The sequence below is a fragment of the Aricia agestis genome, chromosome 5 (assembly GCF_905147365.1).
Source record: "Aricia agestis chromosome 5, ilAriAges1.1, whole genome shotgun sequence".
NCBI lineage: Eukaryota > Metazoa > Arthropoda > Insecta > Lepidoptera > Lycaenidae > Aricia > Aricia agestis.
The window spans coordinates 10,757,188-10,783,779 of NC_056410.1; the positions used below are offsets into that span (position 1 = coordinate 10,757,188).

The window sequence follows — 26,592 nt, forward strand, 5'->3', positions numbered from 1 at the left end:
TTATTTCCATACGCGAAGAACAAATTACGTGGTCAAGGCTGTTGATGCGTTCAAAATGCACGTTTTGGAGATACCTCAATCAGAATGGAAAAAGTGCTATGAAAATTGGTTCCAGCGTATGCAAAAGTGTGTCGATCATCGCGGCGAATATTTTGAAAAGCAATAAAACCATATTAAATGATATATGATTGTTTCTTTTTTTAATTCCGGATACATAAATAGCAGCCCTCGTAGTTAAGGCGAGAATCATAAAAGTTTATTGTGCGGGGACCGTATATTTTCCGGGATAAAAAGTGTTACGTCTGTGGGGATAAGTGCGTGGCGGCCAAAGGAAGATCTTCCGACCGAGCGAGGTGTTATGCTCGGTCAGGCCGGAGCCCGCGTGATATATTTCAGCTGTCGTATATATAGCGACGCGCTCAGAAAACATCGATAGCGCGATGCAGGAATGTTAGGCGAATTGTGGGTACCGCCACATCACTCCCCCCCGAAGACCGGAGGTCGAATCTTGAAGTCTTGTCGCTTGAGTCGCCAGTGCCAGTGAGTTCCAGTGAGTCGGAACTGTAAGCTGCTGCACGGGATCCAGTGCGTCGGATAAGCTGCCGTGCGGGGCCGATGCTACGTGCTGACCAGGAGAGATGTGCTCTGCTTGCTGACCGGTCGGTGTAGTGAGAAAGCCCGATGATGCCGATGCGGAGTCGCCCAGGCCGCGGTACATTGCGAGTTGCGACTAGTGGACGATGTACCCGATGAGGCGATGCTGGCTGGCGCGGTGCGGAGGGGGGGGAGTGATGATGATGAAGGAGGCGTGTTCTGTCGAGGGTCACCAATGTGGGGATAAGTGCGCGGCGGCCAAAGGAAGATCTTCCGACCGAGCGAGGTGTTATGCTCGGTCAGGCCGGAGCCCGCGTGATACATTTCAACTGTCGTATATATAGCGACGCGCTCAGAAAACTTCGATAGCGCGATGCAGGAATGTTAGGCGAATTGTGGGTACCGCCACACGTCAATGAAACGCCGAGATCCCGAGCAGACTGTTTTATTAATTGTTCACAATTACCCACAATATTACAAGTACCCACATTATACATAACACCTCCCTTCTTATTATACACTACACTTACTCGTAAACATAACATTAATGGTACGATTAAAGTTATACACTATTAGAAAATATTTTAAATCTTAACAACAGCAATAAGTTGTTTTGTTATATTTTAACAAATAGAAACGAATACATAATTACATAACGCAGGCTTATATCTTATAGTAATATAATAAAAGATAACAAATACACGAATACAATATCTATAATCTATGTAGGTTTTTAGCTTTCAAAAGGCTTAAACGGGTACTAAAATGGGTAGATTACACACTATATGAAACTTATGCGTAATGTCTTAATCACCTTGACAACTTCTACCATAGTTAAATATTCTTTTATATTGAGTCATTGCCGAGATATTATGGTATTGTTATTTATGTTTTATTTTTATTTATTTTTTGCAAGCATTACAAAGCCGCCTGCCGTCGGGTGCGACCCTCAGATTCTCCCGGAGGTGACAGGACCTCATCTAGGTCGTTCCTCGCCAATTTGGACACGGGCGGGGACCGGACACCGGACGCGGACGCCTCCTCGTATTCATCTCCACTATCCTCCCCCTCGACTTTCACTTCTGGCACATCGGGTGCTTTAATTTTCGCCAAAGAAAAACGCGACGGACATCTTTTATTAGCCACTAAACGGTCGATGTGCCTCTTATGCACCTGACCGTCGTCCGCTTTGACCGCATACGACACCGGGCTCTCGCGGTCGAGTACGACGCCCTCGGACCATTTCCGGTTTCGGCGGGAGTAATCTCTAAACAGGACGGCGTCCCCGGCCGCGACACCCCGCGGACGGGCGTCGCGGCGCCGCTCACTGACGAGCTGCCGGTCCCGGACCAGCTCCTCCGTGTCGGGGCGCAGCAGGTCGAGACGCCCGTGCAGCCGCCGCCCCAGCAGTGCCACGGCCGACTCGCGACCAGTCGTGCTGTGCACCGTGTTCCTATACGTGAATAGGAATCTACTCAATGCGGTATCATCGTCTACGTTATCGACGATAGCCGTTTTTAATGCTCTTTTTACCGACCGCACGGCATTCTCGGCCGCGCCGTTGCTTGCGGGATGGTACGGAGCGGTGAGCGTGTGCCTGATTCCGTTTTTCTTAAAATAAACCGCCAACTCCGCCGAAGTAAAAGGAGGCCCGTTGTCGCTAACGACTCTAACTAGAAATGAGCAAATATTTTTCTAAAACTAGAAATGAGCGTCGCCGCGGACGTGCTACTGACTCTCTCGGCCTCGATCCACTTAGAATGCGCATCGATAATAATAAGATAGTACTTGTTATTGAACGGTCCTAAGTAATCGACGTTGAGACGCGACCACGGCTCGGCCGGCCAGGGCCACGAGAGCAGCGGCGCGGGCCGGACCGCGCGGCACGCAGCGCACTCCCGCGCCGTGCGCTCGATGTCTGATGTGTTTCTCTTTTCGGTCTTTGAGCGTAACATAGGTATACTTACATATAATTTTTTAAACCAGACTCTATAAAGTTAAAGACTGTTTAAGTAGCTCTCAATCAATTATTAAAATAGATTTAAACAATAATTATATAATTTAAAACCTGTTCGGTTTACAAAAGAGAAATACCTAACTAGGCGCGTTTCGAGATGCGAGATGTGGTTCCGTACCTAGTCTTTTAAAATATTTTGTTTTTAAATCGTAGGACAAAGTTTTTTTCCTAATGTTTTATTAAGTCTTAATAGATTTCGAAGCACTTTTGATTATGTTTATGTGAGCTTTGGATAAATTATTACGTTAAAGCTCGACGGCTCGTGTCGAGTAAGTTCGAAGGAAACATCGAGCCGGCGCGATGCGAGCCTTCTAGTAGGGGAGGTCGCGCTCATTTTAAAAAGTCATTTCATACCGAGCGAAAATCGTAACAATAATACTATTCTATTAATACATAAGAGTTTTGATCGTCAGCTACTGCAGTATGGGTGGAATAAAAATTGAGAGTATCTCAAAGTTGTTGTTGGAAATCGTATTGAATTGACATTAAAAAGATCCCAATTTGCACCCAATAAAGGTCATATCTAGATTATACACGTTTAGGTTTGGTAGGTGCTATTTTAGTTTTAGTATATAACAACAGATGGCGCTTTTAAAGTAAAATGTATATAATTCTTCTTCACAAATATTGACTATCGAATTAATTACTTAAAATTGCTATGTGAGACAATTTTATGGTTAATTCAAACGAAAATCGCCGTCAGCTGAATATTTGCAGGTGGAAATGTCGTCTACGCGACGCCCCAGGATACATTGAGCGCGAAGTAGGGCTATATTGGTTATAGCTTTAAATATCGCTGGCTGACGGGCTTTCCACCCGCATATTAACGACTGACGGTGGTCTTTATTATTAAAAAGGTATCAACATTCACCTGTATAAATTTTGTACGGTATGAAATGACTTTATATTTTAAAAAAAATTAACATAGTTCAGTAACGCGACTGACGTTAAATCCCGTCTGCGATACGGCTGACGGTGCATTACCTCTCTCAATAATCATCCATAAAAATTTCATTCGGTATAAAATCACTTTTCGCAATTATTTTTTTTTACAACTTTGAAATACTCTCAGTTAACTTCCCACCACGGGTGCGGCGACTGACGCTGATTATATTGATTGATAAATATTAAGCTACCGCTGGACAAAAATTTGGTCGGTATGAAATGACTTAGCAAACGATAGCACTACCTCCCCTACTATTCGAGCTGTGAGTTTTGCAGTCCACAGTCCACACGGTGGGCTCGATTTGGAGTAAAACCGTGAGTAAAGCCCTAGAACAATTTTTTTTTATTACTATCAAGCAATTTTTTTGTGAGTAGCTTCATTTTGATAAGACGAACAACATTTTTATTTGCGAAAATCTCGAAAGTGGTAGCTAGAACAATCCGTATTTTAGGACCGTCAAGTCAAAGTATGAAATACTTTATATTTCTGTTAGCTACCACTTTCAACATTTTTCGCAGATAAAAATGTTGTTCGTTTTATCAAAATGAAGCTACTCACAAAAAATTTGCTTAATACTCTTAATAGTAATAAAAAAAATTGTTCTAGGGCTCCCGTACTATTAGTATTAGATCGCGCTAGTGTCATTGATAGGTAATGCGATAATTTTATGAAGGTGGGCATCATGTAGCATTTTGATCGGATTATTTACTGTATTTATGCTAGTAAGCCAATGACGAAAAACTCAAAGCAGATAATATGTTACTACCGCGCGCGTTGTGACTTGATTCAAATACTGTTGTTTAGTCTGCATCGAGCGCAGTCACAAACGTGCCACGTCTTGTCTTACCTAAATAAATTGAAAATGACGTCGTGTGTGTTTCAAAAATGTACCAATTATGACTCGAAAGTAAACAAAACACATGGAATCTCTTACCACATGTCTTGATTGCAATAAATACCTCGATTATTTACATTTTCAATTATTTTTTGAACAATCTGGAAAAAATCGAATTTTCTTCATAGCTCAGGCGAAGAAAGAGACAGCGATACGATATTTTTAAACTTCGAAAGTTTAAAAATAGAACTGTCTCTTTTATGTAAATGGTTTTTCATATCTTTTGTTTCACTTATCTGTCAATTTGTCAATGTTAGCAATTTTGAATTTGAAAATTGTTCGGAAGAGATTTAAGCCGGAAAATAGTATGGATGTAATATATCTGTATAAGTAGAAACTAGAATATAATTGTAGTAAGTAGTAACTCCCTCATTTTTATATTAGGTATAGATATTGAGACAATCTTAAGCATGGATTTACCATGTTACCTAATGGTAAAAATAATTGAAATAGCCATAAAAGCAAATAGTGCTTGTTCAGACACAGCAGGGACCTCTATGACCTCTATCACGCTCACAGCTTACAAAGGCGTTATGTTACAGCATACACATCATTTAATAAAATCATTTATTAAACTTACCATCTACATAAATATAGTGCAGACAGCGCGCGAGTTGAAAGCAGTTAGGACAATCCCCCCGCCGACCGTACCCCGCGTCTCGCACGCCTGCAGTCAGCACTCAGCAGTGTAGTGTTGTACCTCGTGCGGAACTTGATAGCTATCATTCGTGTCGCGTTACTATTTGTTGAAACAAAAATATTTTTTGGTTGAAAAAAAATTGTTGATGAATAAAATAAAGAATAAATTATTGTATAAAAGAGTTTCAAACAATATTTAAGTTACAGCCGCATGTAATTGCTATTTATAATAATGACTGAAACTTCTGTTAAACAAGCTGTGTTAAAAAAAAAAACATTTTTTTATTTGATTTTCAAATAAAAGGTGTGATAATTACTTTGTCGTTTTTTTTTTTTTTTGAAAATTATAATGTTAAACTAAAAGCGTATTTGAAATGTATCGACATATTGACATTATTAATTCTAATAATTAGGTTAGGTCACAGCTTTACCACATTCCTGTGCTCTGCATTCAACTCGCGATTAAAAAAATGTTCTTGCTAACACAACATTGTAATAAGGGCAACAATTCAAGTATGTGATATTACTGAGCAAACATTTTGTAACTAGTACATTGAACCCTTATGTTCAGGAAGTAAAAAATATATGGTAACATTTCCTTTAGGTGTATGCACTATTTCTTCATGGCGAATTAGTTGTGTTGCCGCTAAGCCATACAGTAGACAAGGTATTCCTAGAAAATATCCAAATAATTTATTAATCAGTGAGAATAAAAGCATGAATTCAATTCTAAGCACTTACTAAAAAGTTATTTTTGCATTGCTTTTCTTACCTAAATTTAAAATCTTTATCACTCTCATAAATCTATCTGATGAAGTCAGATCCTCGTATTTTCTTCTGGAACAGTGATACTTCATATAGGGAAAGCAACCAGTTCTCAAAATCTGATAATTTGATGAACCCACTTTCCAATTAAAATTCGACATTCCAAACTGATCATCTTTCACACTACTGTACTGAAACAAAAATGCTGCATAAAAAGTGTCTCCACAAGGAAAGTAATTATACCAGTTATACTAGCTTCAAGGAACCCTACCATTCTAGTAAATTACAAAATTCCACACGATATTATTCATATTAAACACTATATTACCTTAACGAAATAGGATGTCCAAGGTGGTTCGTCACATTGCTTTAAATATGATGTGAGTACTTGGGAAGCAGTAGGCTTGGATGAAAAAGTATATTTCGTTATTAATCTCGAACTTATGAGCACTGCAGCTCTTTTTGTACGAAGCATTTTTTAATACTTTACAGTTGACACTTTGACAGTCTCAGTTTTCTATTGCACAATCTTACCGAAATAGGTAAGTTACTGTATTAAAAGCACATCGTATTTTGAAAAAAATCCTAACATATTCTATTTTTACATTAAATATGTTTACTGAAAAGTGCACACTGTTGACATTCGTAAATTTTACTGTCAATTGTCAAACACAGCTGTTTTTGACAGATCAACAGTCTGACCAACATTCAGTAAATATTTTTTTTCCTTATTATGGCACTTCGGCTATTTAACTGTGGCAAAACCATGGCCGGTGTCGAGTATATTATGGCGGGAAAACAACATATTCTATTAATACAATTTTCAGCATCGTTTTTCTATATTGTCAGATCTAAAGTCTAGTCAAAGTAAAATCAATATATAGTCTTGACTGCAAGAAGTCAAGTCGGTCGATTCAGTAAAGTGGTATAGGTCTACCAGGATCTGATGGCCATTTTTGACAGCAGATTTTCAAAAAATATCTTTGATCATTGGATACATTTTTATATGTGTATGTTTAACACACAGAATCAGCTGACATAAGAAAAAAAGGATCAAAATGTTTTATTCCAATTATACGGGTATTGCTAGAGTCAATTTATTTTCACACTTTTTGCCATCAGATTCTGGTAGACCTATTACCTACCTATAGACGCTTTACTGAAACTTTCGATGGAGTTTTGGGGAGAACACAAAATAGCACGTTTCTGGATATTGATTATTGCATCACTTTCCTACACTTGTGCTCGATAACGAATATCTAAAATCTAATCACTAATGGTTAATATTATCCTACCAATATTACATATTAAAAACCCAGTTACTTAGCACAATTTCAGGAAAATAATACATAAACACAATATCACTCTTTCACATTCCCGGCAAAACTGCTAAATAATTTTTATTTCTTTTACGATATTAACATCATCGGTATCGGAATTTTCATATCGGAACCTTCGGTCCGAGATTACGATATTATGATATCACGAGATTCCGAGATTCATCCCCCGGGGCGGCCTGGTAGTCAATTCCCCGCTTTAGAATAAAAAATATTTTATCAAAATTAGCGATTATAATTTTGGGCAGGATGGAGTTGGTACCTACATGCATTCAACATCAGATCAACTGTTTATATATTTTTGAACTATCGATCTAACCCGTCTTCATTTCTAGCCTTAAAAGTACTTGAATAAAAAAACCTACAAAGACTCGGGATTAAAAAAAATAATTTGTTATTAAAACTTTTATATTAAAAATAATTAAAATTCATCAAAGTTTTACAACCGCACTCGGAGACACACAATGATGATTAAACTGCACTTATTGCCGCACTCAGAGTGGAACATTCATTCTTAAATGTAATTAATTCAAACTTTTGACATAAGCCCCATACATTATCTGTCAAACTCTTCGTTAAATTGAAGGTTAATCGTAATTAAATGCCTCTGAGTACGGCGGTGAAACTTCAATTTAATGAAGAGTTTGACACTTAAGGTAATACGTAGGTTACACGATTAATCTGTCATCAATCTGTGATTGACGCCTGAGGAGTTATAAAAATATAAGGATATAAAAAGTACCTAGGTATTAAAAAATGATCAGTCCATCAACCCGTTGTAAGACGATAAATTTTTCGTCAATCTTTACCAGGGACTGATCGTGTATCCTAAGGGTATTGCCCGTAAAATGTCAAGATTTTCATTTATAGGTAAGTAATTAATGTTCGTCTCTAAGTTCGGCAGTTCGGTAGTTATATTTTCCTCCCTTACTTATGAAAATATTTACAATGAGAATAACTATACAAATTATCTTGCCTTTGCCCACCCGGCAAAAAAGTTTCATAACTGACACAGGCAGAGGACCTTAAATAGTTAAACCCTGCATGAATATCTTTATTATTAAGTGTTAACAGGTGTTAACGTTTACATAAAGTTTTGTATCACAGAATTAATCAAACTTTTGAAAGTTGAATAATAATAATAATCAAACCAAATTGTATTACATGTAATCATATCAATCAAATCATAAAAAAAAAACCAGTAATAATAAATCACAAATTGCAACAATGGCAATAAAATGCCGCCTATCTCTTCCTTTGTTATATAATATATTATTATACTTATCATTCCAGAATAACGTTTATCTCTTCCTTTGTTATATATATTATTATAGTATCATTCTAGGCTACCTGTTTAACCATATAATATTTTTTTACTGTATTGTATTATACATACTTTATTCATAAACCATATTAATGTAAAACAGACTTAATAAAAATATCGATAGAATTATTTAAAAGCAGTCTAATATTATAATACTTAAAATAATATAATTCTTACGAAAAATCTTAAAATTACATTATATATATGGCCCAGCGATACTTTTACTCTTAAAATGTTAAACTATAATAATAATTATGTTAGTACTTACATAAAAAAATCTAAGACAACACCTAGAATAAAATGCAAAACAAGAATGTCAAGTTATAAGTAATGGCTTTTTGGTAAATAAGTTCATTCACTCTTACATTTAATAACATTTAACCAGTCGATATAACAATTTCAGACCAAACAAAAAGTTTTTATTTGGTCTGAAATTACAATGAGAAAAAGGCACTGTAATCTTGGAATGGTTATTTTTTTCAACTGACATACTTTCTCACAATTGCTGCTGCGTCCTTCTGACCTATGTCTTCTAGAAGTAGCGCCAGAGACCGAGAGCTGATCGTGGGGCCGTCGTCGTTGGACTAAAATAAGATAAGATAAATATTTATTTCTCAGTACAATACAATATAGAGCTGTTAACAGTAGATAAATTCTTGTCCTTAGTAATGAAGTACATTCTTATTCCCAAATATTATATTGTACGAGTCTGGTGCCCAAGCTAGGCTGGTCCTGTGTTTTAGGTCACCAGGCTCCTCATCCTCACAATTTTATAAAACAATTATTATTATAAAACATTACAAAAAATCTCATCAGATGGAGCAACAACTTAATTTGGGAAAATCTAAAATCAATTTGCTAGAAACTAGTAAACATATTTGTTATAAAATATTTTTTAATAAAAAGGTATAACGGCACCCGAAAAATGTGGACGGACAAGCCAAAAACTACGGGACCCTAAAAAGACTTACCTTGATGTGATTGAGCAGCGTCATAGTGGGACTACTGGTGATGTCGTACCACGACAGTAGGGATCCGTGCGATACGCGCTCGGCCAGCTCCCGCCACCCGCCATTTTGGTCAAGAATTGGCGCCAACTCGTTGAGGTACATCCTCAACTCCGGGATATTGTTAGAGTACATTTCCTTTATAAATATAAAATAAAATCAATGATCATTATTAAGTCTTCCATAATACAGAAATGAATCGCTAAATGTGTTGGTAAGGGCCTCTGAACCGATTAAGCTAATAGGCTACTTGACCTAATTTTTTTCTTCATGCTAATCGCTTTATAAGCATTCATTATTACAAAAAAAAAACCAATATTTTAATATTTTACACAGTAGAAACCCACAAAAACTTTTGACCATTTCATTTCCCGTCTACAATAAATGGAGATAATTTATAAAACTGATGTTTTATTTGAATTATTCAAGAAAATATATTTTACAAATCTTTCTAGGCTTACTTTTATTATTTATGTATAAATAAACTTACATATAACGAGCGCGATAAATAAAAGATATTATTAAATTAGGAATAAGATGACGTCACATCCAATTCGGAAGTACCGCAAAAGCGTTTTCGTCAGTACAAATCCTATTTTCATAAAATTATATTTCCAAATCGACTTTATTTATTAATCATAAGCTTTTATTTGATGATAAGGGTGAAATACGGTTTTCTAGGCCAAGTTCTACTAGAAATATGTATTTGTTCAATGAAATTGAATATAGGTCAAGTAGCCTATTCTTTTTTAGAATATTAATTAAAATACGAGGATGGTTTTTACAGAGAAAAGTTAATAAAATCGCTTGAACAATTTAAGAACAATTTACTTTCACCTTATAAAGTATTTCAAATGACATACCTACTGTATGTCGAAATGAAATACAAGTAGGTACATAATATTATTTGCCTCGATCTTACTTACATCATCGATCTTACTTACATCATCATCATCTGCCGACTCATAATCATCTTCGGGTCCCGATTTAATGTCGTCATCGTCTAAGTCTGGTACTGTTATAAATTTTTTCAACACGGCCATAGTTTTCGGATTGTTTCGCGCCAACGTCCATGCTGGTTTATTATCGTTATTGCGAATCATGGGGTCCGCCTGTAGAAAAAAATATCAATTATACCACTAAATTTAAATATTATATTACTTCAACTCCTAAATTCTAGACATAAACAAAATTCTACAATACGCGAAACTTAAGCGTGATTTCCTTTTACAGCCTTCAGTGTTTTTATCTGTGGTCTATTACATGGGCGTAGCGAGGTACGGGCAGATCCAGACCCCCCAACAAGAGCGATCGGTCGCTAATGCTCACGAATTTCATACCTAAACGTGGAGCGGAGAGAGATGCGGGGTGAGAGGGGAGGTATTCAATCCCAGTTTGCTCGCTCATATTTTGTTTTTAATTTTTATCTCACCTTCAATACTATTGTGAGATACTCATATTATGTTAAAAATCACGAATTCGAAGTCTAGGATTTTTTTAATCTGCCCCCCCCCCCCCCAATGACCTATCCCCCACCCCCCTAAATAGAGAGCCTATTTAATTCAAACAAACATTTACATAACACCATTACAAAACATAATGAGTACATACCTTTTTCTCTAGCAATAGTTGTACGATATCAACGGAGGCGTCGTTCTCGGCGGCGTCGCACGCCATGAGCAGCGCCGTGTATCCGTTCTCGTCCTTCGCGTCTATGTCCACCTGTGACCGAGTAAGAATTGGACAATTAAAAAAAAACTAGCCATTTGACCGAGCTTTGCTCGGTATTCGATGAAAATGACATTTTCTAAAAATGATTCCTAGCTAGATAGATTTATCGCCCCCGAAACCCTCTATATACTGAATTTCATGAAAATCGTTGGTGCCGATTCCGAGATTCCAATTATATATCTACCTCAAACAGGCTGCTACTGACAGTAATGCCGCCAATTTGGATATATATTTTTAATTTATTTATTAATTTAATGCAAACAGTAGTTTTTAATTTGACTTTTTACTTACTCCGTCTGTGTCCAGCAGCGCTTGCACCACAGGCAGGCTGGCGGCAAGCGCGGCAAGGTGCAGCGGAGTGCGGCGCGCAGCGGCGTGGAAGTTCGGCGCCGCGCCCGCACGCAGTAGCGTACGCACGTGCGACGCGTTACCGTACTGCGCCGCTAGGTGAAGGGCACTGCGCTCATCTAAGATGGGATCAAATACACAACCGATCAAATCCATAATACATACTTACTAATATTATAAATGTGAAAGTGTGTCTGTCTGACTGTCCTGTGTAGGGACTGTCAATCTTTTTTAAGCTGCATTTATGATGACACGGCAGCCGTGTCATTCACTTCGTTCCAAAAATATATTTTTTGGAACGAAGTTCCTTATCGCGCGTTCGGCGATATTTGACCTTGATTTGACCTCGACACTTTTTTATTAGTACCTGCATGTTAGGGGCAGACGGTGTGGATAGTAAGTGTTCCTGTGCATTAACTAGATGGCGTTGTGTAAAAGAAACAGCGACGCGTTGTTAGTATTATATATAGCGTTTTTTAATATATTTTTTTGAGTGTATGTATACAGGTTTTTTTTAACATAAGAAATAACTTCATTCCATTCGGGTGTCCCTTGACACCTCTCAAGTTTTTAAAGTGTGGCGTATGACACGAGAGCCGTGCCATCCATACTAATATTATAAAATTTGCGAAAGTCTGTCGGTCTGTCTGTCTGTCTGTCCATCCGTCTGTACAGATTTTGCTGGGTATGGACTTTGGAGATACTTCGGGTCCCGGGAAAGGATATAGGTTACTTTTTATTCCGGAAATATCTACGGTTCCCGCGAGATAAACGATTTTTGGCGAAACGGAGTGGCGAGCGTCAGTGTGTTAAATATGTCGCACCAGCGTTGCGTCAAACGTTGCGAAGCGGATCACAGCAATCACGACAAAAATCCCCATTAAGAGGAGTCCACACCGCCCTTTTTTCCATACAAACGTTCCCCTGTTTCCTCCCTGGATAATGCTAGTAGAGTTATGATTTTTTTCCTGAATATCTACGGCCACTAATGTGTCCCTATGTTTCCTTTTTTTCATATATTAATTATTAAATAAGATATGAACGTTTAAAAACCCAAAAAAATGGCCAGATTTTCCGCTGTGTTCAAACATCCAGAAAACAGATTTGGCTAGATTATACAAAAAAAAATATAGGAACACAGCTCAAGCCTTTCTTTAATCTTTAATGAAAAAAGTACTTAAATCGGGTAAGTTTTGGGGAAGGAATCAGGGGACAACGAATCGTTGATTTTCTGCAGTTGTCTATCGCGTTCTGCGGTATAGGTTTAAGGTAAGGGTCTCCCTTTTTTTTTTTAATGAAATAAGGGGACACGGGTCACCTGATGGAAAGCAACTTCCGTCGCCCATGGACACTCGCAGCATCAGAAGAGCTGCAGGTGCGTTGCCTTTAAGAGGGAATAAGGTAATAGGGGAGGGTAGGGAAGGGAATAGGGTAGGGGGTTGGGCCTCCGGTAAACTCACTCACTCGGCGAAACACAGCGCTAGGGCTGTTTCACGCCGGTTTCTGTGAGAACGTGGTATTTCTCCGGTCGAGCCGGCCCATTCGTGCCGAAGCATGGCTCTCCCACGTATAAGCCTACCTCGAGCCTATATATTACACGTACTTTTTTTTCATTTCTCTAGCCCCAGGTGTATCCTCTTAACCATAATAATATTAACGTGTGTCTATTTTTGTGTTGCATATTACGAGTATGAATATTACTTTGGTACACAGGCTTATCGAAACAATGATGAAGAAAACACAAAAGCGAAGAGAATTTCTAGACGTACGAAGTTTTAGGCAGTAGGCATAGCATGGAATATTAATGTTTACTTTATTTTTCGCTTATTTATTTACTGAATTAAATTTAGTTCTGATGGGACAGATATGTATTAGATAACCAACGTTTTACAACAAGATGTTTGAAGATGTTGTTAAGACAATGTTCACTCATTTACTTACAATAATAATAATAATAATATTTATTGACGCTTCACACAGTCTGGCCCCGTGGTAAGTACCTGAAGGATTTGTGTTACGGTTACCAGACAACGGAAATATATTTAATACTTTTATACTATACATATATTTAAGATTTTTATTATATGATACATATTATATATTTAATACACATCCATGACTTTGAAACATTTTGTTCCGTCGGCGGGATTCGAACCCGCGACCCCCGGCTTGAGCTACCAATAGCCCACCAACTGAGCCACAGAGGTCGTCACTCGTCGACAACAATAGACATAATATTATATAATATGTATTTTATTCATGTAACTATCATGACTGACCGTTATTCAGTGTATTTAAGTCACAGTGCACATTATTGGTGTTGATGGCTTGAACTAGCGGTTCGAGGCAGGTTTGATACCGCACTGCATAGTGTATCGCGTTGTTCCCCTTGCTGTCTCGTAACATGGGATCACAACCTGAAAGTAAACATTAACATTAGCATTTAGGTTGTCTGGCAGAAACTGCTGCTAGCAGTAAGACCACCTATTTGTACATATTTTTCCTTTATTGTGTTTTTTAAGTTTAAGTTTAGTTTTAAGTTGTACAAATAAAGTATTTTCTATTCTATTCTATTTAGTACACTTAAAACACTTTCTTATTAAAATGAAATCAAAAGTGTTCTGTTTTTAAACATGTTGGCAAATCTTAAAGGCGCGCGGCTCAAGTAGAATCTGACCCCAGTGTCACCCATCATTTAATTTTATTTCTAGTAAACTAGACTAAATTTCAAAATATCAGAAATCATACTCTAGATAGTGGCGTGTAGTATTTTTGTTATAACTTTTTATTATTCAGTGTGATATTGTATGGGAATTATTAAAAGTTTTAACAGTTGTTATTTTGGATTTATTTTTTGGTTTCATCGTACAATACCTAAAATGAAGTTTTTTTCTGTATCAAAGATATCTTGGAAGAAATCTCTCTATAGCGATATTAAGCCTTTGTATTCATGTATGTTTGTTTACCTAACATTTTGAATCGTGTTTGAACGCAAATAAAATATATTATATTGTCAACATAGTACACTCACCCTTGGACACCAAGAAGGGCACCAGTTTACTGTCATACATGACAGCCAGATGAAGTAGGGTCTGACCGTCGTGGTTCTTGAGGTTGAGCAGCCGCGGCATCCTCACGCTGTGGACCAGCTTAACTATGTACACCAGGCTAGGCTGGTTGCTGCATAGCGACATGTGTAGGAACCTGAAACAGATGTTTCACTGTTGGGTTGCTGTTTTATATCTCAAGGATAAGATATTTTTATTCTATTTTTACAAATTCAATTTCAGCATAACAATTTAAACAAATAATGACAATATCTTGTATGAAAATATAGAAACAAAACCTTAAAAGCTATTTTATTTCCTATAGTATTTGGTTGCATATCTTTTAAGGGCAGGATAGTTTTTATCTTAGAAAAATGTACAATTATCGCGGTTTAAACATTTTCTGCGCGAGAAAGTTGCCGCAAACATCTACTTTTTGACCGACACTTTTTGCCACAGACATAGATCAAGATAGATACCGCATGTACTTCGCGGGACCATGCGGTATCTATCTTGATCTATGTCTGTGCTTTTTGCTATAGTTGTAAGCCGTGCGCGTGTTTCTCTGTCTGTCTCTCTCTCTGTCTCTCTTTCTCTCTCTCTCTCTCATAGAAATCAAGCCAATTAAGATTTTTTTCTTCGTACCATTTGGATGTCCCTTGACACCTCTTAATTTTTTTTTTACCACAAGGCCCACAACACATTCACTTCAAGCAAATATTTAAGAGAATACTCACGTGTCACCATTCGATAATCTCATTTCAAACAGCCGGTCCAATTTAGCAGCTACTTCTTGCTTTTTACCGACTTTGTTCCTTATTATCTCACAGATTTCCTTAACAATCTGAAATAAAAAAAAAAGATGCGTTCGCGATTATAAAATGAATATGACAATAGGTACTCGGAACAAAACAACCACCATTCACTTTGTGTAATATTTGGAATTATTATGTCTAATGAAACAAGTAAAATAAACTAATTCTCTTTTATCCATTTATGATTATAAAGTATAATTATGTAACATACCTACTTATACGTCATGTTCAAGCCAAGTACCTAACAACATTTTGTATTGGCGGGAATTGAACCCAAGATCAAATTAATAATTTAATAAAATTTGGTTTAATTAAAACCCAAATGATTAGAAAAAAAATTAGTAGTTTAAAAACTCTTACTCGGTACCTATTTCATCACTGTAGTATGATCACTCTCAATAGGCCCAATTTTCTGTTTTGTTGAAAATAATATTTATTTATATACAAAAAATAATCTGATGTACTGTACGGTACACACAATTATGAAGCTTTTGCAGATTGACAATATAAGCACAATTTAATAAAACATTCTTCATATTCCTATAAACAAAAAATGATCTTTCATGTTTAGTAAATGATTTCAGTTCATTGTTTATTTCATTTGCTAAGCAATATGATTACCCTGGACTAGATTATAATATGCATTAATTGCATATTCAGAACAGTTACAAAGTTAATAAATATTAAATAGCATCATTTTATAGTTAATTTACAGTTTCACAATACACATACTCATTATAGCACAAAACCAAGCGATTTTTGAGCAGTTGAGAGCCCTATAATTTAAGATGGACTCACACTTACCTTCTTAACCTCTTTCCCATCATCAGAAGTATAAACAGCTGTATATTCTGGTATATCGTTTAGTTTGACATTGACAGTATTTTCTTTCGATTCACCGCTTGATGTCGGTTCAGGTTGTATTTTTGGCTGAAATCAAAATATTTTTTTAATACTTTTGAAAGGGGTATTATTTTATGTTAATATGTCAATACTGTGAAGTATTATATTATACCTTGCCTCGCCCCGAATCTCCTACGAGAGCACATTTTATATATTTCATGCCATCTGTAAACTGAAAATACAAAAAAATATTCTAGGGTAATAAAATAATAATTTATAGCACCTAATCACATGTTATTAATTTTTATAAAGAATATGCTTACGTCACTTGGAAAACTGCTGATGTATTCTGAAACAAAAAGAAACAGTAAAATATTACGACTTTCAATTATCGAACGTTATAGAATTCAAAAGCTTTACTTTTATTTTTACCTGTTATATTTATGATGAATAATCGATTTTTTTTATGGTCATGATTCGTTGACTACTATTTTTTTTTTAATGAAATAAGGAGGCAAACAAGCAAACGGGTCACCTGATGGAAATCAACTTCCGTCGCCCATGGGCACTCGCAGCATCAGAAGAGCTGCATGTGCGTTGCCGACCTTTTAAGAAGGAATAGGGTAATAGGGGAGGGTAGGGATGGGATGGGAAGGGAAGGGAATAGGGGAGGGTAGGGAAGGGAATAGGGTAGGGAAAGGAATAGGGTAGGGGATTAGGCATTGGGTAAACTCACTCACTCGGCGAAACACAGCGCAAGCGCTGTTTCACGCCGGTTTTCTGTGAGAACGTGGTATTTCTCCGGTCGAGCCGGCCAATTCGTGCCGAAGCATGGCGCACCCACGTATAAAATGTATAATTATTATATGTATATCAAACAAATTAGGTGCAAAAAACTTACTTATACTCGTTTAGTAGCATAGGACTCCCTAGCTTGTGTATTTTAGGGTACTTTAAATATACTTTAAGAGAAAACGTTATGATAAATCCTTTAAAGATTTATAAAAAAAGTTCGGACCCAAATCCTTGGGTCACACATAAGTATCGACGAAGGATAAAGACCTAGCAGACATAGAAGCATTGGTGAATTTTTAAGATGGACACTTTACGTTATGCGGTTGGTGAAGGCGATCACTAGACTGATGTCTTCACCAATCTCAATCTCACCAACTAAATCGACGTCCATCAGCATTTTCTTCTCCTCCGGCGTGATGTTGGGGTTGGGTTCAAGCAGCCTGGCGATTTCGGACGAGTTGAACTCATCCACGAAGGCGGGCGTCTCGGACATTTTGGGTGGCGCCAGCATGGACGAAAAGGGCTGCTGCACCGTCGACTCCGGTGCCAGCTCATACAACATGGCGTCGCCAATCAAATTCTCGTTAGCGGGAGACGCTTCCGGAGCTGGTATCTGATAACAAGTAATTGAAGTTGAAGAACACGATAAAATTTTGTAACATATACGGATTTTTAATCTTTTACTCATTTTATTATTTGAACTTATAATTTGAACAAACCTTGTAACATATCTACTTCACCTGGTTTTACATATTTTTTTTTATTTCAAATAATTCTCCGACCCAAAAGCCTCCATTTATACAAAAAACTGCATTTTTTTACTAGTTATTATGTTATTCCACTAACATCTTTAATTGTAAATAATATTTTTAACATAGGTCTTTATCATACTAGTAGCCTAGTAAACGAATGATTCTGCTTGGAAAAGTCGAAAGCAGAAATTTTAACTTTGTTTAGAGTAGTTAGGAGATAAAAGAAGGTCCCGTTTTTTGCTTTTTTGCTTACTCATCAATAACGGTGCTTCGTACGATATTTTCTATGTAGTAGAAAAGAATAAAAGCTAACTAAATTCTCTACAACTTCATCCTTTACACTTTGTATCTATCTCCAATCATTGCCTCGCTATGAGCTTCTAAAATTGCCCGATTTTCAAAAGTATGTCTTTAGGGTTTCATACCCAAAGGGTAAAAACGGGACCCTATACTGAGACTTTAATGTCTGTCTGTCTTCCTGACCGTCTGTCTGTCCATCTGTCTGTCCGTCTGTTTGTCCGTCTGTCTGTCCGTCTGTCTGTTTTTCTGTATGTCCATCTGTCTGTCTCCAGGCTGTAAATCAAGAAGGATAATAGATAGAGAGTTGAAATTTTCAGAGATTATGTATTTCTGTTGCCGCTATAACAATAAAATATACTAAAAATAAATTAAATATTTTAAGGGGGCTCTCATTTTGGGCCCCCATTTTGGGCATTCGTTTCCTAGGCTATAGCGGTTGGTGAGTGGATTTAGGGAGAAGTGGGCGCGTAGCGAATCAGCGTGAATCATCTCACCCCACCTCAATGTATGTCGATCGAGAGAAAGAAACTTCCATTACATATATTATCTAAATCAGACTTTAAATATACTCGAGGTTATAATAATGTTCCAAACCATTTTTATCTAATCTTATCTTATATATATATATATATATATATATATATATATATATATATATATATATATATATATATATATATATATATATAATTGGAATCTCGGAATCGGCATCGGCTCCAACGATTTTCATGAAATTTAGTATATAGGGGGTTTCGGGGGCGATAAATCGATCTAGCTAGGAATCATTTTCAGAAAATGTCTTTTTATTCGTGTTTTATCGATAATCGATAAACTGAAAAATATGACTCTTCCTGACATCTATTAGCGAATAATAATACTATTTTGTCAGCAACTAATTGTTTTAACGACCAGCAGATGGCGTTATTAAGTAACACGAAGTCAATGAGTGTTTGCTATACGGTACCAAGCAAAGCTCGGTCATCCAGGTACTGGTTACCTTTATTGTGAAATATGGCTGTGTTGCCTCGATATCAGCTTTATCAGGATCATTAACAATCTGAAAATAATAAAATATATTTTAAAAATGAGACAGTCTATTTTTAATAGACTTGTATGTTTATTAAGATATCCCTTTCCGTGGGAGAGCCATGCGAAGCACGAATGGGCCGGCTCGACCGGAGAAATACCACAGGCTCACAGAAAACCGGCGTGAAACAGCGCTTGCGCTGTGTTTCGCCGAGTGAGTGAGTTTACCGGAGGCCCAATCCCCTACCCTTTTCCCGTCCCTACCCTCTCCTATTCCTTCCCTATCCTCCCCTATTCCCTTCCCTACCCTCCCCTATTACCCTACTCCCTCTTAAAAGGCCGGCAACGCACCTGCAGCTCTTCTGATGCTGCGAGTGTCCATGGGCGACGGAAGTTACTTTCCATCAGGTGACCCGTTTGCTCGTTTGCCCCCTTATTTTATAAAAAAAAATTAAATACACTCACATTCAAGCCAGAAACAGTAGCAGGTATGTCACTCAAGCTCTTTATAGAATCTGTAATAAAAAATCATGCTTTGTATTTGCTAAATAAGTGTTACAGTTTATGAGTGCTATGAAATTACAAGAATTATAATTTTTTGGATTTTTTACACTACGACACATATAATTATCGCCTTTACTATTATATTTAGCCTGGATGATTATGCTGTCTATATTTTATAGTGATACTTTAAGAGACGGGAAAAGACATGATCGTTTTTGTTGCGTCAATTGTAATTCCCGAATATTTCGTTGCAACAGTGTTGCGGACGTCATCTAGAAATTTAAAATATATTAGATTTATTAAACTTACTGTTACTTTCCAGGGAAGAATACGAGTTGGCTTTCCGTTTCTTGCTCTGTTTATACAGCGGGTGTGCTTTATATGTGAACTGTCTGGGCTCGCTCGTCCGTCCGTCGCTCGGTCTGAACAGCTCCACGAATACATCTACATCTGAACTTATTTTTCTGTCCTTGTACGCTGGGGTACTGAAAAAAACACAAAAATATACAAGGTGATAAAGATGTGAAAATAATTCAAATTCAAATCACTTAATTCGGGAATCAGAGGCACATGTAACAAATACCTTAAATCTAACATACATATAATTATATAATAAATACCTTAAAACTAACATACATATTTTATATATATGTACTTAAAAACTAACACTGTCACATTTTGCCGGCGACGTGACTCGCTTCGTTCCGGAGTCTCTCCCGGAACCTACTACTGGAGTCTCGCCGGATGGACTACATCCATCCGGCGCCTCGAATGTCGACAGTAGATTCGTCGGTACTCTCACCACAAAGGAGCTAGGCAAGGTTAACTTACTCGTACCATGTGGCGAGACTGCAGACGCTCGACCCTCAGGCGCATAATGACCTATGTCATTTTTTCAAGTTATGTCAAGAGTCTCGAGATCTTTTGGCTGGGTTTATCACACTGACCTCCATTTTACAAGTACGCTGGACCTATGATACCCTTTGAAACGACATCAATTTTTGTTGTACACTAATAAAACACACTTTTCTTGCACTTTTTCCACTATATTTAGATATTATTATAACTTTTAACAAATAACACGACCGGTTTCGAAATTATTCATCATCAGGTGTGTCAATTTCGAAACCGGTCGTGTTATTTGTTAAAAGTTATAATAATATCTAAATATAGTGGAAAAAGTGCAAGAAAAGTGTGTTTTATTAGTGTACAACATGAATTTCCACCAAGAACCGACAGTACAATCAATTACATATCAATTTTTGTGCCTATTTGAAGCGGAATAAGCGCCCCCAATACCGTGGATGAGAACTAAATCTGACGTAAAAATGACGTTTGAAAGTCGCCATATTGGCGCTGAAAGCAGTAGTGGGAGTACTTTGAAATAATACTAGTTTCTACAACCAATAGCGATTAAGCGGCCATTTGCAAGTTACGTCAAATTTAGTTCTCTTCCCCCGCATTGGGGGCGCTGATTGCGCTTCAAATATGCACAAAAAACAGTTGGGTATCAGTCCAGCGTACTTGTATAATGGAGGTTTAACATAATACTCATAACGCGACCAAATTCTGTAGGTCCACCGTCTGCTTATGAATCAATATTTTTAATAGTAAGTACACACGTGAATACAATGGCGTATTGATGGTGGACGTCGGTCTGTAGAAACTTTCCCTTCTCCGTCCACACTCGATATCCATTCTCGTCCAATTCAAAAAGACGCACCATTATGTTTGCTGAAAAATACAAACGATTAGTGCATCTGCATAAGTAACAGCTGTAAAACATCAAAACCGTTAATGCAAAAACTTTGAATTTCATAATACTGGTCTATTCAAATACCTCTAGAAATACTGAAAAAATTTTAAACAATATTAACTCTTAGGAGTTAATTCAGCTATTTCATACTAAAGCGCTGAGGCGCTAAGCCGTTTTTGTATGGATGGGAACAGTTGTTTTTCATTCGGCTTTCGGCCGGCATTCGGCATTTCATCAAAAACAGCTTAGCGCCTTAGCGCTTTAGTATGAAATAATTGAATTTTACTTACTTTTCTTGACTTTTTCTATGAGTAAGTAAACGTCGTCGCCGCCATCCAGTACGGGCGTACCAGGGCGTACGGGAACAGTTGTTTTTCATTTTCAATTCAGAAGATTAACTGCATACTTAAAGTTGATTATTTTCTTAATCAACTTTAAGTGTGCAGTTAATCTTCTAAATTGAAAATGAAAAGCAACTGTTCCCATCCAATATCCATACAAAAACGGCTTAGCGCCTGAGCGCTTTAGTATGAAATAGCTGAATTTTACTTACTTTTCTTGACTTTTTCAACGAGTAAGTAAACGTCGTCGCCGCCATCCACTCGGCCGTACGTGCGCGACATGCGACAAATTCTCAGGTCATTGGTCGCAGCACTTTCTGAACAAACAAGTGATAACTTTAAAAAACTATAACCTGACTATGTTAAAAGTAATAATTAATAGCCGCTACTACTATGGCACATACATGCATGGACTGGCAAGACGTTACCCTCCCTTTTGGTTTGGCCATAGTCGGGTAAAAAAAGATTACACAGATAAGGGAATGTAAAGTGGTTGTCTTTGCCCTTGTAATAATTTGCGCCTTTTTTGGGAAGCAGTGTTTCGCTTCCCAAAAAAGGCGCAAATTATTGCAAAGGCAAATATTATGTTTTGACGATAAAATGTGGCCATTCCATTAATTTTTACTTACAATAAAGGACTATTAAAATTTTAATATGCTTGCCAGAGTAATAAAATAATTTTAGCAATAGTTAGTTTCTTCTGGTATTAATCAAATAAAATATAACTTATGATAAGGTGGTGATAAACTTACTTAAATTTGATATCGGTTGAGAGAACACTGGGGGACAGATTGGCATTCTTGCTGCTAAGTCGTAGGCTGCAAACTTTAAACGAACAATGTTCAAATTGATCTCCCGTGCTTCATCCACGCACATCATTCGCAGCTAGAAATAAAAATGACAAAGTAAATTATAAGCACTTCAAAAATTACACTCTTTAATAAAATGCTGCTTTTCCGGCGAGTAGATAAGTAAATAGTGATAAGACCACAATCAGCCTGCGGAAAGCATTTCAGCCTTTAGATGAAATTCATCTTTAGCTAAACATAATATGTCATACAATTAGGTGTTCAATAAATTGTGTACACTGCGTACAATATGCTAAAGGTCAGCTTATTGTATGACATAAAATTTGTATAAATGTCAAAAAGTAATAACTCTGATACAGGTACTGATTTTTCTGCAAATTTATTAGCAATGTGTGAATTTAAAATCTAAAAATTTATACGAAGTCAATAGTTAAAATAAAAAATAGTTAAAAAAATATAGTATCTACCATTTCTTCTCTCATTCCTTGACACTCTGGTTCCTTCATTTTCTTTTTAAACAACACAGCAGGAACATCTTTTTTTGCTGTGTGTATAATACCCATGCCACTGAACCTGAAAACATGATAAGGATAGTTATTGTTTACAGCTTCAATAATTAAGTGTCTTGTGTTACACTTCCTGGCAAGTGGCAATCATTTTATCCATAGGGGTCATGTTGATTAAAAATATGTACAGTCAAAGACAGAACCACTGTATGCACTTTTGATCTTTATTATATAAGGAATAAGGTTTAAACATTTTAAAACAAACCTGTCTTTGCCCATACAGAGTGGAAAAGTGTGTGTTTATCATTCAGTCACTGAGTCATAATGTTATGCAAATTAATTCTAAGATTTTGACTTTAATACCACGATTGTGGAAAAACCAGACACAATAGTTTATCTATTGTTATTGCAGCCGCATGTGGCCACTTGGGAGTTGGAGCATAAAAAAACGGAGGTGTTTGTAAGTTTCGCTAACGTTTTTGATTTAGCCAATCCTCACATCAAAATATTAACAAGTCAAACATTCACATTATATTAGATTAACTTCTGTTAAAATACATCAGCCGGGCATATGCAGATAAAGTAACTTACGCTACTTTATAGCTCCCTTGGTCTGGCACAATACTGCTAACATCTCTGTCGTGGTCATCTTGCAATTTGTGTGGATGTTCTTTATCATTGTCATGGCGAACTAATGTGCAACAAATCTCTGCTTTTCCCTTGTAGTTTTGGAGCTAGTGGTACCAGAATGTTTTTATTAAATATTGAACAATTTTGTTTTTTTATGTATTATTAGTACAAAATAATATGTCTCAATTATTTTTGATATAGAGAAAGCTCACTATAGGCATCTGTTAATATGTGACATTATTTTGGTGTCACCAAAATCTGCCACCCCTTTAAAGGAATACAATTTCACATTCAGGTGGTCAAATTATAAATTACTGCTAACATTTAAATTCAATGCTCTAAGTATGAAGGGCTTTACCTCAACAGTAGGATGTGTTTTTGATCTGGAAGTTGCATAAGAGGACCCCAGCAAACACCCATGTGTACCTATCATCTCACTTTTGTACCTGAACCTGAAATGGTTCATTGGTTCCTCTAAAATTACTAAATGGGGACCTGAAAAAACAATTACAGAGAAAGAAAAAATTAATGGTACTTAAAATCACTTATTTTAAGTACCATTAATTTACACAAGATCCTAGAAAACTAGCTATGATAATAATATGATTTTTTTTAATGGGAAAGCATTGTAAACAACAGCTAAATATTGTGTTGAAGTGATAAGAACTGCATGCAACAGGAAGTAGCTCACTGCAAATACATCATGTTAATTATTTGTAGCCCACATCTGCAGCTTATTCTAAGAAAAATACTTTGCTATTTGTATTATGGTTATCTTATCACAATATGTTATCAAAACAAACTGAAAACTAAAACATAAACTAATATTATTAAGTGCTTGGACTTCATTTGTGAATTAAAAGGCAAATGAGCACATGGATCACCTGATAAAGACTTTTACTTAGAAAACAAGTTTAAGCATACAATTAAACAACATTTACCTTCTCGTCGCATATTTTCTGCACATGATAGTCCCGCTATGTAGTTGGCCAGTTGGGGCACTTGTTGTGAGGGTGAGTTGTAAGGAGGGCTCGCTTGCGAAGACGGAGACATAGAATTAAAGTCACTGGTATCATCACTTCCAGACATCTTGTAGATTCTTTGTTCACTGACTTAAAAACTTTCTACAACTTAACTTTGAAAACCGATGCAAATAAAAACAGATGTATATTTATGCGCCTAGTAACATCTTTAATAAGTTGCGAGTTAAGTAATGTTATATTCGCAGTTGTAACAAAATTATTACTTACTAGTAATTTTATTTTATTGCTCTGCTCACAGTTCACTTTTCTCCGTATTTACTTCTTTGACACTTGAGTTTTGACATAATATAGCTCATGTGTTGCTTATTAATAACTTACTTTTCCCAGAATATAATATCTACTTATATCATTTTTACTTTATATTATTAATATTATATTATGAGATCAAAGAAACTAATATATTATTATTAGATTAAGAGTTAAATTTAAACTGTCACCAAAAATATTTTAAAGATCCTAAGGCTAAGATTAATAGGTAAACACTAGAAATTAGAGATTTTAGAACTACAATAAATCGCAAAATATGTTGCTAAATAGTAGGTTTCCTACTTTTAAATTTATTTTATTAGAAATCTTAAGCCACGGCTTTAATGCTTGACGCCTAAATAATAAATTGTGAATCATCGTCAAAGATTTTAGTTTACGCTTATCCCAAAAGTTTTGGTAAATTTTATGGTCTGGTATACATTTTACCCAAGGACACGAACGAGTGTCGGTTTGTGGAGCTGTCGTGCATGTCGGACTCGGGGAAGAACCTGTTTTGTATGTGTGCGTGAATATTTTTATTTGTATGAACGATGATAAAATGTGACTCACAAAAAATCCCCGACGCGCGGCGGCGATCTGAATACACTAAACTTAATACTACCAATATTAATATTACCTATCTGGTTAATCGTAAGGCCTACATTAGGGCCGGAAACGGACTTGCGAGTTGCGACTCCATCGATGTTGCGAGTCTACTACAACGAATACGAATAAGTGCCTCATTACACTGGCGATTAGCGAGCGATTTGAAAGCGACGCGACTGCGCAGCGCACACGCCGCGATTGCGCGGCGTGCACGCAGCTTGCCTTCGGCGTTTTGGAGTTTGGACGCTGCGCAGTCGCGTCGCGACAGCGCAGCGTCGTCGCGGGTTGGTGATGACGCCATTTTGAACACTCGTCTACACAGATTATTATTATATATGTTACGCTCAAATACCGAAATCGCTCAATTAGCGAAAAAATGGCTCACAACGCGTTGTGGTTACAATGAAACGGCCACGACGCGTTCTGGCAATCACAAAAAGACCATAACGCGAAATTCCATACCTATGTAGGATTAATCAATCAAGAACAAATCAAGAAAAACGAATAGCATATCAGCCACGACACGAATTTCGCGTTATGGTCTTTTTGTGATTGCCAGAACGCGTCGTGGCCGTTTTCATTAGAGCCACGACGCGAATTTCGCGTCGTGGCTGTTTCACTGTGACCACAACGCGTTGTGAGCCATTTTTTGCTCATTGAGTGATTTCGGTCTTTGAGCGTAACATATATAGTAGACTCGTCTAGGGAGTGACGTCAGAATCCATTTTGCTGCTGAGTGTCCAAAACGCCGAAGGCAAGCTGCGTGCATGCCGCGCAATCGCGCCGTCATCACGGCGTGTGCGCTGCGCAGTCGCGTCGCTTTCAAATCGCTCGCTAATCGCCAGTGTGATAAGGTCCTTAGATACTCACAAGTCTATAGTCTGGCAACATCGTAGTGTCATCCCTTTCAAATCAATCAAAAAAAGTGATGACACCACCGCGATGTTACCACTTTTTAATTTCTTCACTT

General features: G+C 36.9%; 3 protein-coding genes across 5 annotated transcripts; all 3 read right to left on the reverse strand.

The window, feature by feature from the left end:
- Nucleotides 1-1,512: 1,512 nt before the first annotated feature.
- Nucleotides 1,513-2,549, reverse strand: LOC121727099 (uncharacterized protein K02A2.6-like). The gene is made up of 2 exons (XM_042114777.1): nucleotides 2,383-2,549; nucleotides 1,513-2,191 (listed from the first exon to the last, which is right to left on the reverse strand). Exons 1-2 carry the CDS (start codon nucleotides 2,547-2,549, stop codon nucleotides 1,513-1,515), a joined length of 846 nt encoding a protein of 281 aa, XP_041970711.1.
- Nucleotides 2,550-5,577: 3,028 nt separating this feature from the next.
- LOC121726815 (uncharacterized protein C15orf61 homolog) lies at nucleotides 5,578-6,455 on the reverse strand. 2 transcript variants are annotated; one of them, XM_042114354.1, is made up of 3 exons: nucleotides 6,185-6,455; nucleotides 5,864-6,047; nucleotides 5,578-5,764 (listed from the first exon to the last, which is right to left on the reverse strand). In XM_042114354.1, exons 1-3 carry the CDS (start codon nucleotides 6,329-6,331, stop codon nucleotides 5,637-5,639), a joined length of 459 nt encoding a protein of 152 aa, XP_041970288.1. In that variant the 5' UTR covers nucleotides 6,332-6,455; the 3' UTR covers nucleotides 5,578-5,636. The 2 variants fall into 2 exon arrangements, with proteins under 2 accessions (XP_041970288.1, XP_041970289.1); XM_042114355.1 differs by having other exon boundaries at nucleotides 5,864-6,042; nucleotides 6,185-6,294.
- Nucleotides 6,456-8,681: 2,226 nt separating this feature from the next.
- On the reverse strand, nucleotides 8,682-25,040 carry LOC121726813. Of its 2 annotated transcripts, none has more exons than XM_042114352.1 (22): nucleotides 24,669-25,040; nucleotides 24,086-24,222; nucleotides 23,689-23,831; nucleotides 23,059-23,164; nucleotides 22,535-22,667; nucleotides 21,995-22,099; nucleotides 21,308-21,419; nucleotides 19,995-20,170; nucleotides 19,647-19,696; nucleotides 19,153-19,212; nucleotides 17,476-17,716; nucleotides 16,632-16,657; nucleotides 16,481-16,540; nucleotides 16,270-16,395; nucleotides 15,388-15,494; nucleotides 14,635-14,807; nucleotides 13,883-14,020; nucleotides 11,547-11,722; nucleotides 11,136-11,246; nucleotides 10,472-10,636; nucleotides 9,489-9,662; nucleotides 8,682-9,101 (listed from the first exon to the last, which is right to left on the reverse strand). In XM_042114352.1, the coding sequence occupies exons 1-22, from the start codon at nucleotides 24,814-24,816 to the stop codon at nucleotides 8,997-8,999; spliced, it is 2,772 nt and encodes a 923-aa protein (XP_041970286.1). In that variant the 5' UTR covers nucleotides 24,817-25,040; the 3' UTR covers nucleotides 8,682-8,996. The 2 variants fall into 2 exon arrangements, with proteins under 2 accessions (XP_041970286.1, XP_041970285.1); XM_042114351.1 differs by having other exon boundaries at nucleotides 10,469-10,636.
- Nucleotides 25,041-26,592: the final 1,552 nt, after the last annotated feature.

Bases quoted from the DNA above. Each gene is read 5' to 3' on its own strand.
- LOC121727099 (XM_042114777.1), bottom strand. From the start codon at position 2,549: ATGTTACGCTCAAAGACCGAAAAGAGAAACACATCAGACATCGAGCGC. The intron at 2,192-2,382 runs GTACTATCTTAT...AAACGGAATCAG, and splicing joins TTAGGACCGTTCAATAACAA to GCACACGCTCACCGCTCCGT.
- LOC121726813 (XM_042114351.1), bottom strand. From the start codon at position 24,816: ATGTCTGGAAGTGATGATACCAGTGACTTTAATTCTATGTCTCCGTCT. The intron at 22,668-23,058 runs GTAGATACTATA...TTTTATTTCTAG, and splicing joins AAGGAATGAGAGAAGAAATG to CTGCGAATGATGTGCGTGGA. The intron at 9,663-10,468 runs GTAAGTAAGATC...ATATTTATAAAG, and splicing joins AGTCGGCAGATGATGATGAT to GAAATGTACTCTAACAATAT.
- LOC121726815 (XM_042114354.1), bottom strand. From the start codon at position 6,331: ATGCTTCGTACAAAAAGAGCTGCAGTGCTCATAAGTTCGAGATTAATA. The intron at 6,048-6,184 runs GTAATATAGTGT...TTTTTGTTTCAG, and splicing joins GGACATCCTATTTCGTTAAG to TACAGTAGTGTGAAAGATGA. The intron at 5,765-5,863 runs GTAAGAAAAGCA...GATATTTTCTAG, and splicing joins GATAAAGATTTTAAATTTAG to GAATACCTTGTCTACTGTAT.